At 44.0% G+C, this 17,809-nt stretch overlaps 1 protein-coding gene across 1 annotated transcript in view; it reads right to left on the reverse strand.

Moving 5' to 3' along the window:
- FAT2 (FAT atypical cadherin 2) overlaps positions 1 to 17,809 on the reverse strand; it is a 150,029-nt gene that overhangs the window by 96,234 nt on the left and 35,986 nt on the right. The window contains exons 2-3 of the mRNA XM_015415291.1: positions 11,224 to 14,496; positions 10,258 to 10,572 (exon numbers count right to left, since the gene is read on the reverse strand). Coding sequence (XP_015270777.1) covers positions 10,258 to 10,572; positions 11,224 to 14,488 — 3,580 coding nt within the window. The 5' untranslated portion in view covers positions 14,489 to 14,496. The remainder of the gene's footprint in view (positions 1 to 10,257; positions 10,573 to 11,223; positions 14,497 to 17,809) is intronic.

Below are 17,809 nucleotides of genomic sequence, written 5' to 3' on the forward strand. Positions count from 1 at the left end.
CCGGTGGGTAAGGGGCCCATTGAGGGGGCAACCCCCCCCCCCGGGCACCTGGCAACCCTAGGCTCTTTGGACTGTGGCCCTTGACTATTATAAAACATTTTGCAGTAAAAAAAAGGTTTAGTGGGTCCATCTGTTCTTCCACAACCAGGAGCTGAACGTTTTAATCCCTATTATGTAGCTACATTCTCCTACTTCTGTTCTTTCCCTCCTCTCAGTCAATTCTTGAAGGGTTCAAATAGGGGAGCCAGTATGCAGGCCCTTCAGGAAGTATTTGTATCAGTCCTAATGGATAACTGGTGTTTTATTTACTACTGATTTTAGATGGAATAGCAGCAAAGTAAAAGAAAGCTGGTGTAGTTTAGTGACTAACAGGGCAATCCTAGGAAGGTCTACTCCAAACCCTACTGAAGTCCATACAATGGGGTTTACTCCCAGGAAAGTGTTCTCAGGACTGTACAGCAAGAGATGAAATGATGACTCATAATGTCCCTATTTCAAACCTCAACTTTCCCATGAACTTATTAGGTGGAGTCAGGCAAGTCTCTTGGCCTCAAACTATAAAGATAGCAAGATTATAAATTAAGGGTTTTGAATACTCCAAATTGCTATTGCGGGCCTGTACAACTTGTGACCTACGAGCCTGAACCATCTGTGGCAGGTTGGACCTAACTAAATGTTACATTTCCCCTGGGCCTTCCCAAGGTCCTTGTGATCAGATGTGCTCGTGGAGTTCTGCACTGGCCTGACAGACTGTGGTGCATAAGGAGAAAGGGGGCTTCAGTCTTACGCTGTGCACAGATTTCCTTACCTGAAATGGTGCCAAGGAGGGGCTATCTGTCCCATCAGAATATGTGGTGCCCCAGCAATGCACATTCCCCCCCCCCCCCCTCTAAAATCCCCCCCCCCCCGTCCTTTTCTGGTCTGAAAAATGATGCGGGGGAGAATGCAGAAGCCCCCCTTCCCCACATGCTGTGATCCTGATCCAAATCTGGTTCACGTACATCTGAGAACTGAGTTCCCAGCATAAACCTGCAACACGTTTATTGTGCTAACCTGGGAAAGACTCAGGGAAAAGTTTTTTCAGCCCACCTGGGATTGCAAAAATAGTTCAGGCCATCTGTCAAGCAACAAGCTGGCCATCATAAGTGGCTGAAGAACTCTATTCAGCTTGCTGGGTTTCAAATCTGGAATCTGCAATCTATCCATGGGGGGGGGGACACACACACCCAAACAAACAGCCCTCAGTGCTGTAACTACAAGTGACATTGATATTTGGAATCTCTTTATATAATGTGGGCATAGAATTGAATGAAGAAGTCCCACCTCTCCAACTACCTTGTCTTAAAAAATCTCAACTACATAGACAGGAATGGAGTCTAAACTAATCAGAAGAAGGATCTTGGGTTCCAGTGGCTAGCTCAAAAAAAATATCCCTCTGTGTTTGACAGTTGTAACAGCAGTGTGATGCAATTGTTAGTTTGCCTGACTAGGATTTGAGAGACCTGGGTTTGAATCCCTGTTCTCCTGTGGAAGCTTGATGGGTGACTTTTGTCTAGTCACGCAATACTAACTCATGCAGTTGTAAAAATCAGGCTATATATTCTATTAAATGTTGGTTGAGGTGCATCAGCACTGAGAGCAGTGTTCCCTCTAAGGTGAGTTAGTGTGAGCTAGCTCACAGTTTTTTTAGCCTCCGGCTCACACATTTTTGTCTTAGCTCAGGAAGGATGGCTCCAGAGCAAACTCGTTTATGTAGTAGCCAAATCAGTTGCTCACAACCTTAATGCCAGTAGCTCACAAAGTAGAATCTTTGCTCACAAGACTCCACAGCTTAGTGGGAGCATTGACTGAGAGGGGATGAATTGCGAGCAGTTCCATGCTTTGCAATACAAGCTGATAAGTTTAATGGCCCAACCGTGAAGAAGATGAAGAAGAAGAGGAGGAGGAGGAGGAGGAGGAGGAGATTGGATTTACACCCCGCCCTTCACTCAGAGTCTCAGAGCGGTTTACAAACTCTTTTCCCTTCCCCTCCCCACAACAGACACCCTGTGAGGTAGGTGGGGCTGAGAGAGCTCTTTAAAGAACTGGCCTTTCAAGGACAGCTCTTGTCAGAACTATGGTTTGCCCAAGGTCTCCAGCCAGGTGCAAGTGGAGGAGTAGGGAATCAAACCCGGTTCTCCCACATTAGAGTCTGTGCACTTAACCACTACACCAAACTGGCTCTCTCATGACTTCAGTGGATACTGCCTCTTCTATATGTGAGATTATTTAATTCCTGGCCCTGTAGCACCTGCAAATATTGCACAAGTCTAGAGCTGCTTGTCATGGTGGTATGCTGGAGACAAACTACATCAGGAAACATCGAGATGATCTGATGAGAAGCTCACCTGGCATGTAACTGAGGAAATTTCTGCAAGATTAGTTCACTTGGCAATCATGTTAGTGTTATAGTTCTCAACATTGGTAATTTAAACTTATTGTATCCATACAATTACCACTTAAAATTCCCAGGGGAACAGACCTAAAAAGCTAGCAGTCACCTGGTCCTCCAGGGCTTTTAGTGAATGCTTTTGAGACATACCTCCAGGTCCCTGTTAGGGTTGCCATGTTCCCATTGGGGGCGAGAGAACTCCTGTCCCCAGTAGGCCTTTCCCATTAGCGCTCCAGCAGCCAGCATATTTTTTTTTTTAATCAATGTCAGTGACTGTGTGACATGCATGGTAAAATCATAGAGTGACAGTTCCTAGAGAGGTGTGAAATCACTTCTGGATTTTCCCTGGAAGTGGCATCACACTGTCAGTGATGGCTGCCCCCTATGCCCCCACCCCCCATCTCCTGATGGCTGCAAGGTCAGGTCTGGCAACCCTAGTCCTCAAACATGCAGGAGAATGAGATAGCAGAGAACTGAGGTTATAGAAGGAACTTTACCACTCTCTTATGGAGAATCACATCTTGTAATGTATCTTCCCAACACAGCAAACAACAAAATGGGATAGTCTCTTTCTCCCTAGCTTCCCCCTTTGTACGTGATGGAACTTTCAAAGCTGGAAGCCACAACCTGCAGTCCTCAAGTGGTACAGTCCATTTTACTTTTCTCTATTACCTCATTATCACCTCATGTCCCTGCATGTTTTCTAAGAAGCCAGAACTAAGGTGCAAATTCATTGCTTGAAATCAACATGGTACATCTGTCTTCTCCCTTACATTACCCAGAGCTGCAAACTCAACATCAGTGGGCTATTCCCATATACATCAGCCTCATACAGGCCCCAGCCACACATGCCAGAAAATGTGGGGGGGGAGGTGTAGTTATTTGCGCCGTCGCATTCTGATCCGCCATTATGTGATCAGATACGACGGTGGCGCACTGAGGTTTCGTCCTTCAGCGTGCGCTGCAAAGAGGACGGCCAGAGGGAATAGGTGCGCGCCGGCGCGATCACACCAAACGAGTTCATCTGCAGTCCTTGGCAAACCATTTGCTAGTAGATCTTTGCAGGTACTTTTTAACTGCGCATCTTCAGCGGCACGCCATGGGTTGGCCACGGGTGCGCTACGCTTTCCAGATGTTGCGGTGTGATTGCGCCCCAAAAATCCGCCAAGCATTCATGCCTTTCACACGGCAAATTCTCCGTGGGACCGGGGCCACAGTCATACTTCCATTATAATATAGCTTATTTTATCCACATTGCGCACTGAATGAAGCCTGTAATAGTACATACCATAGAGTAATGCTGCCTTGTGGGGTTGGCCCAATACCAGACCCTGAATGCCATTTTTAGGACATGGTTTACATTCAACACCCATAGGGTTTAAACAACCTGGAAAGCCAGAGATGACAGCACCATAATGGAGGCAAAAGACAGACACAGACTAAGTGTAAACCTCCTTTGTGAACACTGAGAAAAACAAAGCATGTGATAAACAGAGCTCAAGGGAACAGAGATTGTAAAGTAGGGGGGATTTAGTGGGTGTTGATAGTTGATTGCTGCACTAGATATGTTAGAAGCCTGAGCTTCCAAAAGAGTATTCCTTGTCAATGCTGCTGTTCTTGTCACTCAAAACTCATGCCCAAGGACCCTGCTCAAGCATTGTTGTTGTTCAGTCGCACAGTCGAGTCCGACTCTTCGCGACCCCATGGACAATCTCCCGCCAGGCTCTCCTGTCTTCCGCCGTCCTCCGAAGTTGGCTCAATTTCATGTTCGTTGCATCGCTGACACTGTCTAACCATCTCATCCTTTGCCGTCCCCGTCTTCTTTGACCTTCAATCTTTCCCAGCATCAGGGTCTTCTCCAGTGAGTGCTCCCTTCTCATTTGGTGGCCAAAGTATTTGAGCTTCAGTTTCATTATCTGGCCTTCCAGGGAACAGTCAGGGTTGATTTCTTTGAGGATTGACTGATTTGTTCTTCTTGCAGTCCAAGGGACTCTCAAGAGTCTCCTCCAGCACCATAGTTCAAAAGAATCTATTCTTCGGCGCTCGGCCTTCCTTATAGTCCAACTCTCACAGCCATACATGACTACTGGGAATACCATTGCTTTGACCATGCGGACTTTTGTTGGCAGGGTGATGTCTCTACTTTTTATCATGCTGTTTAGGTTCGCCATCGCTTTCCTCCCAAGGAGCAGGCGTCTTTTAATTTCATGGCTGCAGTCACAGTCTGCGGTGATTTGATGACTAGGGAGCCATGTACCTGATGTTATCTGCAGGTCGTCTTGAAGAAACAGGCTCTGAAGAACTGCTCTTCCAAAAGCAGCATCAGTTTTAGCACAGTGCATCACCACCAGGAACTTCTCAAAGGCTGAAGTCAGTGAACCAATAGCAGACCTGCAGAGATATGTCACCAAGTATCTGGAGAAAGTGGCAAAGCATGTGATAAACAGAGCTCAAGGGAACAGAGATTGTAAAGTAGGGGGGATTTAGTGGGTGTTGATAGTTGATTGCTGCACTAGATACGTTAGAAGCCTGAGCTTCCATAGAGTATTCCTTGTCACTGCTGCTGTTCTTGTCGCTCAAACTCATGGCCAAGGACCCTGCTCAAGCATACTGCAACACTATAATCATCATTATCTTAAGGTAATGAATTATCTAAGTTAAAAGAGTATGAAAAAGGGTCACTATAGATCAGGCGTGGCCAAACTGCAGCTTGGGAGCTGCATGCAGCTCTTACACACAATCTAATTTAATGTTAATAAAAAGCAAATTTGCATATTTTCCAATAAAAACATGTGTGGCTGTCAAGCGGAGCAAGTTTGGCCACCCCTGCCATAGATGGACTTTTACCACCATATGAAACAGTGATATGGAGATATCTCCCTTATATATAAAAGCCGAATGGTGGTGGCACTTCTCTAGAACATTCCACACGCTCCGGGTTGGCGCCCTGGTGTGTCACTCAGAATCTGTCCCTATCCACTGGCTGCTTTGCTTGAGTCTTGCCTCCAACATTCTAAACAGTTTGCTGTTCCTCCCCCCCTCCCACAGCCAGTCAGAACACAGAGGTTATTTGCATATGCAGCCTCAATGGCCTTTGCCTCGGAACACAGAGGTCGTTTGCATATGCGACTTGATTGGCTTTTGCCTCTAACATTCTAAACAGTTTGCTGTTCTGAGGTAAAATGTGTCCATTCTCCAGGTGAGGGCTGTAGATCACTCAGAATTACAACTGCTTTCCAGATGGCAGAGATCAGTTCCCCTGGAGAAAATGGTGGGCTCAGTATCCTTATATGCTGCTGAGGTGACTCCCATATGACAGCCAATGTGACATAGCAGTCAGGGCTTCAGAGCATGGGAGAGGCTGCAGGTGTGTGGGGGGTGAAAAGCTGAAGAGTGAGGGGAAATATAGGTTGATGATTGGCTGGGAAGGAGATAGGGTTGGCAACTCCAGGTGGGAAATTCCTGGAGATGTGAGGGATGGAGCCTGGAGAGGGTGAGGTTTCAGGAGGCGTGGGACCTCGGACAGGTACAAAGCCATAGACTCCACCCTCCAAACCAACTCTTCCCTTCTGGGGAACCATTGTTGCCAATCTCCAGGTGAGGGCTGGAGATCACTCAAAATTACAACTGTTCTTCAGGTAGCAGAGATCAGTTCCTCTGGAGAAAATGGTGGACTCAGTGTCATTATACCCTACTGAGGTCGCCACAGCAAATTGACACTGAGTGTCCAAGGCTGGGGCACCCACCCAGAGCCTCCTTCTAGAGATCGATGTATTTATTTCCACAATGGGCCTTTTTCCTAGTAGAAAGATAATAAACTGCGAAAGAGTGAACAGCTGGCATGAGCGTAACGTAGGCCCTTTCTTCACTTTCCTTTTAATCCATGTTCACTGCGGTGTCCTCCAAGCAATTCTGCACTAAAATCAAATTCAACCTTCTTTTTAATCCAGGATTCCCCCCCCCCCCCCCTCCAATCTCCAGCAATTGCCTGGTCAACCTCATTTTTACTCCAGGTTTCCCCATTCTGCATTACATTACCTCCCTCAGTGGTCAGCCCAGTTTTAGCCTGCTGTTGCCCAGGGTTATTCGAACAGCCATAAAATGGCCATAAATCTATGCATACCCTAATCCCGTTAATCAAAGACAGTCAAAGTGGCATGCAGTGTGGAGCATTCAATAAAATCTGAAGATCAAAGGAAGTAACAGCAGCATGCAATGCAGAGGGGAATTTCTGTTCCAATGTAGGTTTCATAAAACAACAGAGGGAAAGGCCAATACAGAATTGCCTTGACTTGAACGCTGAGAAGGCAGGCAGATGCGGAAAGGACCATAAAAAGCAGGGCTCTAGCTGGAAACTTTATGCTGAGGGGTCCTAGGGGTATACTGGGGGATGGGATCTGGAAAGTTGAAACAGCAAAAACCTATATATAAATGAGCTGCAAATATGCTTCAAGTTGCTTAACTTGTGGATTTTAATTGAAGTAGATTCTAAGTGCCAAATGTTCAAGTGGATAGCATGTCACAGGATTTCTGCTGGATCGATATTTTGTTCGCAACAGAGAGGTTACCTCTGTACAATGTGGCATTACTAATATTTTGACACTTTGCAGACAAACCACAGCTCATTGGTGGGTAGTAATAATTATGTGGAAGATTCTTAAAGGCTTCTAAACAGCTGGGAGAATGACAACAATGCAAAAAATAGAAATGTATGATCCTGAATTCCATTACAAATGGAGGATCTGAGAAGAGCTCAGGTATTCAGTTAATTGCAGGGGGAGCAGGGGGAGAGAGAAAAGGAAGATTCTCTTATACTAGAAAATATCCATCCAGCTTATTCACTGTGTATTTGAGATTTTTTTTCTCATTTTGCTAGAGACTCATTAACGTGTACAGTCTATAAAACATTTAGCATTAGTATAGGAGAACAGACCTAGGAAATCAGTCAGAGAACAAAACCTAAAATGGAAAAATAGCCACAAACAGCTGTTTTAGTTAGGGTTGCCAACAAGCCTGGAGAATAAATATTTGTCCCTTTAATAGAGGTTTAATGAGTGGAAATGGGCAGGTGAAGCTTGTCATGGCATGGAGGTAAATAACTTATCCTGGTAAATAACAGCCTATTGATTCTCTATTAAAGGGCCAGGACATTTTTTTCTCCAGGTCTGTCCCTAAATTTACAGCTTCGTGAAGCTAATATATCTACAGTATGATATACCACTGGTTATCTAGGGAGAAGCAATTTGCTCCTTGTCAATTTGAGCCATATACACAGGGTAAGCTTTTAAGCGATATTGCAGCATGTAAGACTGTGAGGCAGGATTCAATACTGTGTTGGGAAAGCGGGGCGGTATGGGATACAGCTTTTAATCATTGTCTTTGTTACTAAAACTACAGATTCCAGAGTTACACCTGCCTGCAATCATGCCACAAAGGGGTATCAGTGAAAAGAGGCATTCTGTACAATGTCAGAATCTTTTCTTCTTCTGTTTGCAGTTCTGGCACTCAGAGCTGGATCAAATTTAGTTCCTCCCAAATACTTGATGTTTCTGTTGTTAGATGTACTGAGGGTTCAGATTGTATGTGTAATAACTCCACAGCACCCAGTACCAAAGCAGAACAGAACTTTATTAGAACATAAGCAAGGCCTGATCTTACAGTTGTCAGGTCTCCCCTGGCTACAGGTGGGGGATAGTGGTAGGGCTGCCCGATCTAGGTTCAGAAGCTCCTGGAGATTTGGGGATGGAGCCTGGGGAGGACAGGGACCACAGTGGGGTACAATGCCATGGAGTCCACCCTCCAAAGCTTCCATTTCCACCAGGGGAACTAATCTCTGTAGTCTGGAGGTGAGCTGTCATTCCAGGGGATCCCCAAACCCCACCTGGAGAATGGCATCCCCACCAGGTATGGGCCCTGCTTAGGGTTGCCAGGTCCTATCTGGCTGACGGTGGGGGGCTCCAGGCCACTGGTTGGCATCTTCTGGCACGCATGCATAGTGTGCAATGCGATGACGTCACCCAGAAGTGATGTCATCATGCTAGGCACGTTGTCAGGGGACGCTCTAGCAATCAGCCTAAACACTCTATAGTACCATAGAGTTCTTAGGGTGACTGCTAGAGCGTCCACCTGGCGAAATGCCTGGTGCGATGATGTCACCTCTAGGTGACGTCATCATGCTGGGCATATCACCATGATCCCAGCACTTTGGGGGTGGAGTTCCCCCTGCCAGCCGGATCTGGGCCAGCAGATCAGTTGCCCTAAAGCAGGCAACCCCCCCGGGGGGACCTGGCAACCCTAGCCCATTTGGTGTAGTGGTTAAGTGCGTGGACTCTAATCCGGGAGAACCGGGTTTGATTCCCCACTCCTCCACTTGCAGCTGCTGGATGACCTTGGGCAAGTCATAGTTCTGTCAGAACTGTTCCCTCAAGGACAGTTCTCTCAGAGCTCTCTCAGCCCCGCCTACCTCACAGGGTGTCTGTTGTGGGGAGTGGATGGGAAAGGAGACTGTAAGCCCTCCAGGACAGCCGCCCACTGGAAACTTTCCTGGAAAGTTTCCAAGGGCCAGTTTGCTCCTGCTGTTTGGCACCTAAAAGGTATTCAGCTCATGCTTAGATGTATACTTTCTTTCACAAAAACAAGGTGACTGCCAAGAATGATTAAAAACAGTACCAGGCTGACTGAGACTGGGTGATCATTCCTGTCTAAGGATGCCATTCCCCAATTGGGGGTGGGAGATCCCCCAGATTTTTTGGTTCCTGCCTGCTGCTGGTCAGCTGGCTGGCAGGGGGAAATCCCACCCCCAAAGGTGATGTGCTGATGTCACACAGAAGTGACATCATCATGTTGGCGACACTCGGTTTTTTGGCAAAACTCAATGGTAAAATCAGCCTCAAACCATAGAGTTTGCCCCAAAACCAGAGCGTCACCAAGCATGATGACAGCACTTCCTCATGATGTCAGCACACTGCAGGGCTCCGCCCCCACTCCTGGAAAGTCCCTCCCCTGCCAGCACGGTCATTGGACCAGGCAACCCTATTCCTGCCCCTCTCTCTCATGGCTTCACCTATTCCTGAGGCAGAAGAGGCAACAAAAAATTAGTGCAAATCTGACTTCACATTTCCCCCCTCTATCCTCTTGTTACATTAGAGATGTTAGAGCAGAGAGAAACTAAAGAAAGAAGAAATAAAGAATCATAGGAGAAAAAATGTGACTGAACAGGGCAAAACAACATTGAACTCGGTCTCACAGCTTCCTCTCCCCCATTCCTTTCTAATATCCTGAAATCTGTATTCACATCATGACTGACAGCGTAACATGAAGGATTCTGATTGTTAATTTTATATTTCCCAGTGCTTCCCTCTCACTTGTCAGAATTTGTAACGTTACGAGTATCGCGGGTCCACCCCTTGTTCCTTTCTAATATCCTGAAGTCTGTATTCACAACATGACTCCCACTGTCAATTAGGAATTCTGAGAGCGTAACATGAAGGATTCTATATTTCCCTGTGCTTCCCTCTTTCACTTGTCAAAATCTGTAACATCAAAAGACATTGCAATTACTTTCTTATGATTTATTTTTTTTGTAATTCTTATTTAAGAAATGTTGGGCAGCAAAGGCTAGACAGCAGAGTCTCTACAGCACCGTATTTATTACTTATTTCCTTCATTTATACCCCACCTTTCCTCTCCAGTGGGGACATGTGAACTGGGAATGGTTTAAATAACAAACATAACATCTGCATTTATTCAAGCCGTCCTTGAGCAGGACTGGAGAAGCAGGCATAATAATGTCCTGAATAAATAAATAAATAAACTTTGTTCCTTACCTGTGACAGGATTAATGGCAAAAAATCCTTGATGGTTTCCACTGATGATGTGGAAGGTCAGCTTCCCTTGGGAACTAAAATCTGGGTCAGCCGCATCAACCTGAAGGATGGAGGTGCTGGGTGGTGAATTCTCCATGACAGAAGAATAAAGGATTGGACTGGACATCTGGGGTGGGTTGTCGTTTATGTCAGTGACTTCTATGTAAATTTCAGCCACAGAAGACAAAGGAACAGACCCTAGATCAACAGCTAGCACTGTAAGCCAGTAATGAAAGTTGAATTCTCTGTCTAGTAGCCCAGTGGTAAAGATGGTACCTAAGAGGAACATGAAAAGTTTGGTAAATTCCAGAAAATAAAAACAGATTAATAAACAATACTTCCCTTTAAAAAGTAAGTTGTTTTCTTACTCTGAACCTCTTCAGAAACAAAGAAGCCAATGAAAATATACCTCTCATTTCATCATCTCTGAGCATTTTGAAGGAATGTCTTAGCTGTGCAAGTCATATAATTTGCCTTTACCTCTTCTGTTATCAACCTGGCCATATAACAGGGCCTTTACATTTTAGTTTTGTTCCATGTTAGGTGAAAAACAATGAGTTTGAAAGTTTGCAACATTTAAAATGAATAATCAGCACAACAAAACAGACCATTTCTCCTTCCAGTTCTCTTTAGTTCTAAACTAAACAGAACATGCCATCCCATAAAACGAGGATATTATGAAAATCCTAAGTGTCACTTTGAGATGGTTGGATAGTCTTAGCTTTTGAAAGACTTTGGTTGCTTGATTCGAGAGGCATGTATTCAAGCACAGCTCGTTCTCTACCAGGACAATAGTTCACTAAAAAGAAGGGTTATGAAAAATTTATAAATAGAAGCTGAACATGAAAACACTGGCAAATCAAAATTTCAGACCAATTCATCAGTGCCATTCAGCCTATGCTTCCACCCTCCAGTGCCCATTATTACCTGTATCCTTTTCAATATTGAAGAGAGCCAAGTTTGTTCCGTCTCTGATGGAATACTGGATTTGTCCATCTTTCCCTTTATCATCATCTTGAGCTGTTACTCTCATCACAGAGGTCCCCTCTGGGCTGTTTTCTTTGACCCACCCTTCATACACAAAAGAATCAAAGCGAGGAGGATGCACATTTTCGTTAACATCCAAAACTTCAATCTCAATGTAGCACAGCGAAGAGAGAGAAAGGGGCTTCCCAGCATCACTGATCTTCACAGACAGATTGTAAGAGTCACGCTTCTCGTAGTCAAGCTCTTTTTCCAAACTCAGAGCCCCTGTTAATTCATTTAGATGAAATGCATTCTCACCATCGCTGAACAGACTGTACTTCAGTTCTCCCCCTGAGCCAATATCTGGATCAAAGCCTTCCAGGAACAGTAGAGTAGTCTCAAGAGGCAAGTCCTCGGGGACCTTTACTTTGTTCAAGGCTGGGATGCAACGTGGAGAGTTATCGTTGACATCTTCCAAAGAAATAACCAGATCAGCAATTGCAAACAGCTGGTGGCCTTTGGGGGGCTGGTCTCTGGCCTCAATTTTTAATACATAGCAAGGCCACAGTTCTCTGTCAAGAGGTGCGATGACTACCACTTCTCCAGTGATGCTATTGATGGCAAATTTATCAGTGGGTGCTAGAAAGGAATATTTTATCTTCCCATTGTCATTTGTATCCACATCCTCAGCTTTCACCACTGCTACTGTTGTACCTGTTTTTATATCTTCTGGTACTGTAACCAAGTAAGTACCCTGCAAAAATTTAGGAGCATTATCATTTGTATCCAGAACATTCACTGCTAGCAGCTTCCATGATGACTTTTGTGGAATGCCAAGGTCATACGCTGTAATGTTAAGTACATAGAAGCTTGTTTGTTCATGGTCTAAAGGAGAGGACACTCGGAGGAGACCTGTTTCTGTGTCAATATAAAAGCAGCCATCGTCATTTCCATCAGATATTACATAGACCATCTTTCCATTAAAGCCAGTATCACCATCTACGGCTGTCAGGTGAGCAATGGTTGAGTTGACTGTGATTGTTTCCATAATATCAATAGATCTTGGGAAAGTATCTTCAAACTTTGGAGCATGACGGTTTATGAGGTGTACATTCAATGAAATGTCATCACTGGGGTTTTGTTCTGAAGACTTAAAATCCAGAGAATGGATTATGGTCTCAGCCATTTTTTTCAGCACACCAGTTTCCTCGCATTGAATATGGATGGGAGTGTCCTGGTTGACCACGGTGATATTTACATATGTTGGGAAAGCATAATTATCTCCATCAGTAGCAGTCATTTTGAGAGAATAAGACATTGGTAGTCCAGCATGGAGATCTCTGAGAAAAGCCCTAAGGGAAATCACTCCAGAGATAGGGTCCAGTTCAAAAACCTGTTCCTCATTACCAGACACAATTTCATACTTTATGTGCTGTAGCTCATCTATATCTATGGCTGATATGGTGGCCACAGAATGGCCAATAGGCAAGTCCCAAGGAATACTTCCATTGCAGTTGACCTTCTCAAACTCTGGCACATTATCATTCACATTACTCAGAATGAGAGAAACATAAACCTCAGTCTGATGGCGAAAAGGAGATCCCCAGTCTGATGCCCAGACATGTAGATTGTACCACCTCTGCATTAGCTCATAATCCATTAATTTAGAGGTGGAGATGACACCTGAAAATGGGTCAATGACAAATGGAACAGTTCTCCGGTTGGCTATGCTATATGTGACAAAACCATTCTCCCCAGAGTCACTATCTACAGCCTTCACTGATAGGACGCTGGTGCCAGCAGGCGAATTTTCATCAAAGCTGCCATGGTATGAAGGCTGGGTAAACCTTGGAGCATGGTTGTTACAGTCAATAATGTAAACACCAATCATGACAGAGACTGAGCTGTGACTAGTAGTAACCTCAAGATTGAAGTAGTGTTGTTCCTGGAAATCCATTTGTCTGGCTGTCACTACCTGACCTGTTTGAGGGTTGATTTTAAAGTTTTTGCTGTCAGAAGTAGGTTTCAAAATGTACTTTAGATTTGGGAGAACTGGAATGGTTTTAACCATAACAACATGGCTTCCTGGAGGTGAAAATTCACTGAGTTGGACTTGATATGCATCTTTTTCAAATCTGATAGAGGTATGTTTTAAAGGCGGTATCTGAAGAACTGCAGTTTGGGAAAAAAGAGGTGGCTTGTTTCTGTCCTTTGCCTTCAGGCTGAGATTGAAACCATGTGGGTAGTTATGCCAATTGATCTCTTTGGCAGATACGATCATGAACTCATTGCTTCCTACATATGATCTGATGGATTTGAAATTCTTCTTTGGGTCTCCATTCACAATATCAACAGAATCTATTCCAGCTCCTGACCCATCTGCTTCCACACTCAAAGTGGCATACAGAAGATCTTCAGCAGAATGAGATGCCTTCACCGTCACTGATGTAATAACAGGGGGCTTCCTGGCAGATGGTTCTACCTGGATTGTAAGATCAGCCAAGTTTCCAAAGCCTTTTCCTTCTAAGATTTTCCTCATTCTGTCCACAGCCAGGACCTGTAATTGGTGCTTCCCTCTGTGGGTAGCATTCAGTTTTGCTGCAGTCATTACTACCCCACTAGTAGGATGAATGCTAAACCACTGGGACTTTGTATTTAACGCATAGTAGAACAAGGCATTCTGACCAACATCGGCATCTGTGGCACTGACCACAGTGATCATGGTTTTTAGGGGTGTGTCTTCTTGGATGGTTACTTTATAAGAGGGGGGTGAGAACAGTGGCTTCAAGTCATTTCTGTCAAGGATGTAGATCGTTACTTTGGCCCAAGCCTCATAAGCAAAGGTTTTCTCCATGGCTTGGATTATTAGCGTGTACTTGTCTTTGACTTCCCTGTTCAGTTGGGCAGTGTTACCACTTTTGGTTCTAATCCTCAAAAAGCAAAAATTTCCAACGATATGTTCCTCAGCTTTGAACAGGCTACTAGTGTCCCCAGAAGCTATTCTGTATTTGATGTTCCATGCTGGGTCAATGATGTAAATGCCCATTTTGACATAGCTCTCCACATAGGTTTTGGGGGCTGCATTTTCGTAGACTGTGGTGTTGTATAAAGGATAAGTAAAGTGCAAAAGAGATGCGTTGCCTTTTTCCGAACTCCCTTCACAAGCCAAAAAGGCCATTAGGCACAGTGCAAACCTCACCAAAGGTCTCCTTGTATCGATTTCCATTGCAGGTTCTAAATGGAGGGAAACGAACAGTCAGAGAATGGTATGACAGCAGGTATAGAAAGTAGGTATCTGAAACTCAAACCATTTATGATATAATTTATGAAAACAGAAGTAAAACCTCATTGAACACAAATGGGTGTAGACCTCTCCGAGTTTGTCATCTTTTATCACCCCAGTATTTGCAACTCTGTCTAACTAAAGTAGCAACAGAGCCTGGCAAAGTTCATCACGTTATTCCTGAATTACTGAAACTATGCATGCAAGTACTCAGGTGCTTTCTCTGTCTACTCTCTGAACAGCCACTACAGGTTACTTGTCTTTTTTCCTGATTCTTTTGCTGTCATCACCCTGATGCAGACATAATGACTAACTATAGTTAGATCTAACCATGGTTTGTGGTCCTACAGTGCAGTCCTAAGGAAAATTACACCCTTCTAATGACAACAGAGCCCAGGCTAGCCTGATCTTGTCAGATCTTGGAAGTGAAGCAGGGTCAGCCCTGGCTAGTATTTGGCTGAGAGACCTCCAAGGAATACCAGGGTCACGATGTGGAGACTGGCAATGGCAAACCACCTCTGAACGTCTCTTGCCTGGAAAGCCCTATGAGATCACCGTAAGGCAGTTGTGACTTGACGGCAAAAAAAAAATTGACAATGGGTTTCAAAGGGTGTAATAACTTTGCTTAGGATTGCACTGTCAGACTGCTAAAACCTCAAACATATGGTGAAACCCTTGTTTACCTTATTGAATTCAGCCCTGTTCTGAAGTAGTGTATATAGATAAGAGACACCAGCAAATTGTGCTTGGTGCCTTACAAGCAGGGAGGTTGAAATGGTGGGGAAATTGCTTTACGTAAGGCTAGTCTGATGCTCCACCATGGGTAATGCAAATAGTTTGATGTCCCAAATTTTAACCATAGTTCTATATTCTGGTGCAGGTTCGGTATTCAGATACAATACTAACCATCGCTATGGAAGACATATCAACTTATTTGGCATGCACACTCGGTTCTAAGAAATGTGCCAAATTATGGTGGCGTAATTAAACTTACAGATATGGTGACATAATTAAACTTACAAACTTACATAAACTTAAACGTACAAACTCATAAAGGATAGCACACTTTTAAAGGCTCTCCTCACCCCTCCTTACATTTAGCCCCATTTTACCCAATCAGTCCTTTATCACTACTTTACTGCCTCTTCTTTTCAGTGTGTGTTGTATTTTATGGCCTGTCCCTTATAGCTTCATAGTGTGTTTTTACTGATGTAACTGTGATGTCATTGTTATACAACTGCTGGAGAAGGAAGATATCTTATTAAATAAAACTGATAATAATCCTCATGGTATTTATATAAGGAAAGGTGAATGATCTGTCAATTGCATTTGGTGATTAAGAGTTATACATTATTTAGATTAATTATAGATGCCTATATTTCAATGGTACATCCCAGATATTTCTGCTCCTTTTAAATTAAAATTGATGATCAAATACCTTCCTGCTGTTTGGCACTCTGTTTCTTAATTCAGTTCTTTCCCCAGACATTTGTTATGATCTAAAAGTCTGGAATAGTTCTATTATCATTTTAAGTCAAACTTCAGAAATGCTAAATTACTAGACCCTTAGTTTGTAAGCCTCTTGATTATTTCTCTGTCAAATTGTTTTATACCAATGCTTAACTGTGACAGACAAAATGTAAGTAAACTATACAGACAAATTTGAAAGAGGTAGCCATGTTAGTTTGCTGCAGCCAAAGTAACAAATGGTCTTGTGGCATCTCAAAGACTAACACACTGATGACATAAGCTATCATGACCAGAGCACACCTCATCCATCTAATGACATGAGCTCTGGTGCCCAAAAGGAGTCAGTCAGTCAGTCAGTCACACTCCCTCCCCCTCTCCAAATAATCACTCTTTTCTATATAAATAAACCAGATACTATCACTCACACCTGACTTCTGTTGCTGAATAGCACTTTTCTAATCCAGGCACAGAGTCAGTTGGCATGTCATTTTCTTTTCAGACAAGATTATTGAAGTCTACCTCAAGGGCTGGTTTGAATTGGCTTCTCCCACTTAATCCATATTGTGTGGGTTGGTAGTGAGTGATTAACCTAGCATTTGGGGATTCCCATAATCACAGCTGCATGTTGATGAACAACAGAATATTTATTACAGTCAAACTGCATGTAGCACTAAGACTAGCAGGCTGAGGCAGCATGTAATGCACTTGAGATCTAAATAGGGTTGGTAGGGGCTCACAGATGCTTCTTCCCCCTCATCACTATGGGTTGGATCCTATGACTCTCTTGCACTAAGTCTTCCTCCAGCAGAGTTTCTTCAACAAAATATTTTTCCTTACCAGAGGAAGCCTTACTCCATCAGAAAAAAGTCATTTTCCATTGGAAGAAGTCTTTGTCCTTTCGCAGGGGTCGTTTCGTAGAAGAAGAGCTAGGGGAACTCATTAGCATAACTCATTAGCATATGCCACACCCCCTGCCATCACCGGAAGTGTATCATAAGGCCACACCCACCACTCAGTTAGTCTTAGTCTTAAAGGTTAGTCTTAAAGGTGCTATTTGTTAGTCTTAAAGGTGCTATTTGAACTCTTGGACTATTTTGCAGCAACAGACTAACACAGCTAATTCCTCTGAATCTAAACCCACCACTCAGGCTCCACCCCCAAAATCTCCAAGGTATTGCCAACTCCGAGCTGGCGAGCCTATCTGATGGCACATGTGGGGGGAAACAAGCAAACCACCCATGTCAGGTAAAAAGGATAGAAGTTCAACACAATTTTATCTATTTTCAGTAACTGGTTTGTTGAGAGAAAAGCAACAACAAGCACATCAGTGAAGACCTAGTACCAGAGTGCCACAAAGGAAAGCTGTTTGGTAATAGATGAAGTACACAATATGTAGCTATTCACATTCCAGTTACCAGGAGTGTTCCCTCTAAGCTGAGTTAGTGTGAGCTAGCTCACAGCTTTTAAGCCTCTGGCTCACATATTTTTCTCTTCACTCAGGAAGGAGGGCTCCAGAGGCAAACTAACTGATGCAGTAGCCAAACCGCTCGCTCACAGCTTTAATGCCAGTGGCTCACAAAGTAGAAATTTTGCTCACAAGACTCCACAGCTTAGAGGGAACATTGGTAGGCAATTCCAGGGAGAAAAAACAGCTATAAACCAAGACCAGCTATAAACCAAGCCAGCTATAAACCAAGCATGGGGGCAGATGACCACATTGCTACGGAAAATACACAGAAAATCCAGGCATTTATACTTGGTTTTCACTCCCTCCCCCCAACAATTCTGGCGGCC

Source organism: Gekko japonicus, unplaced genomic scaffold (genome assembly GCF_001447785.1).
Source record: "Gekko japonicus isolate JY-2015 unplaced genomic scaffold, Gekko_japonicus_V1.1 scaffold509, whole genome shotgun sequence".
NCBI classification, from domain to species: Eukaryota; Metazoa; Chordata; class Lepidosauria; order Squamata; family Gekkonidae; genus Gekko; species Gekko japonicus.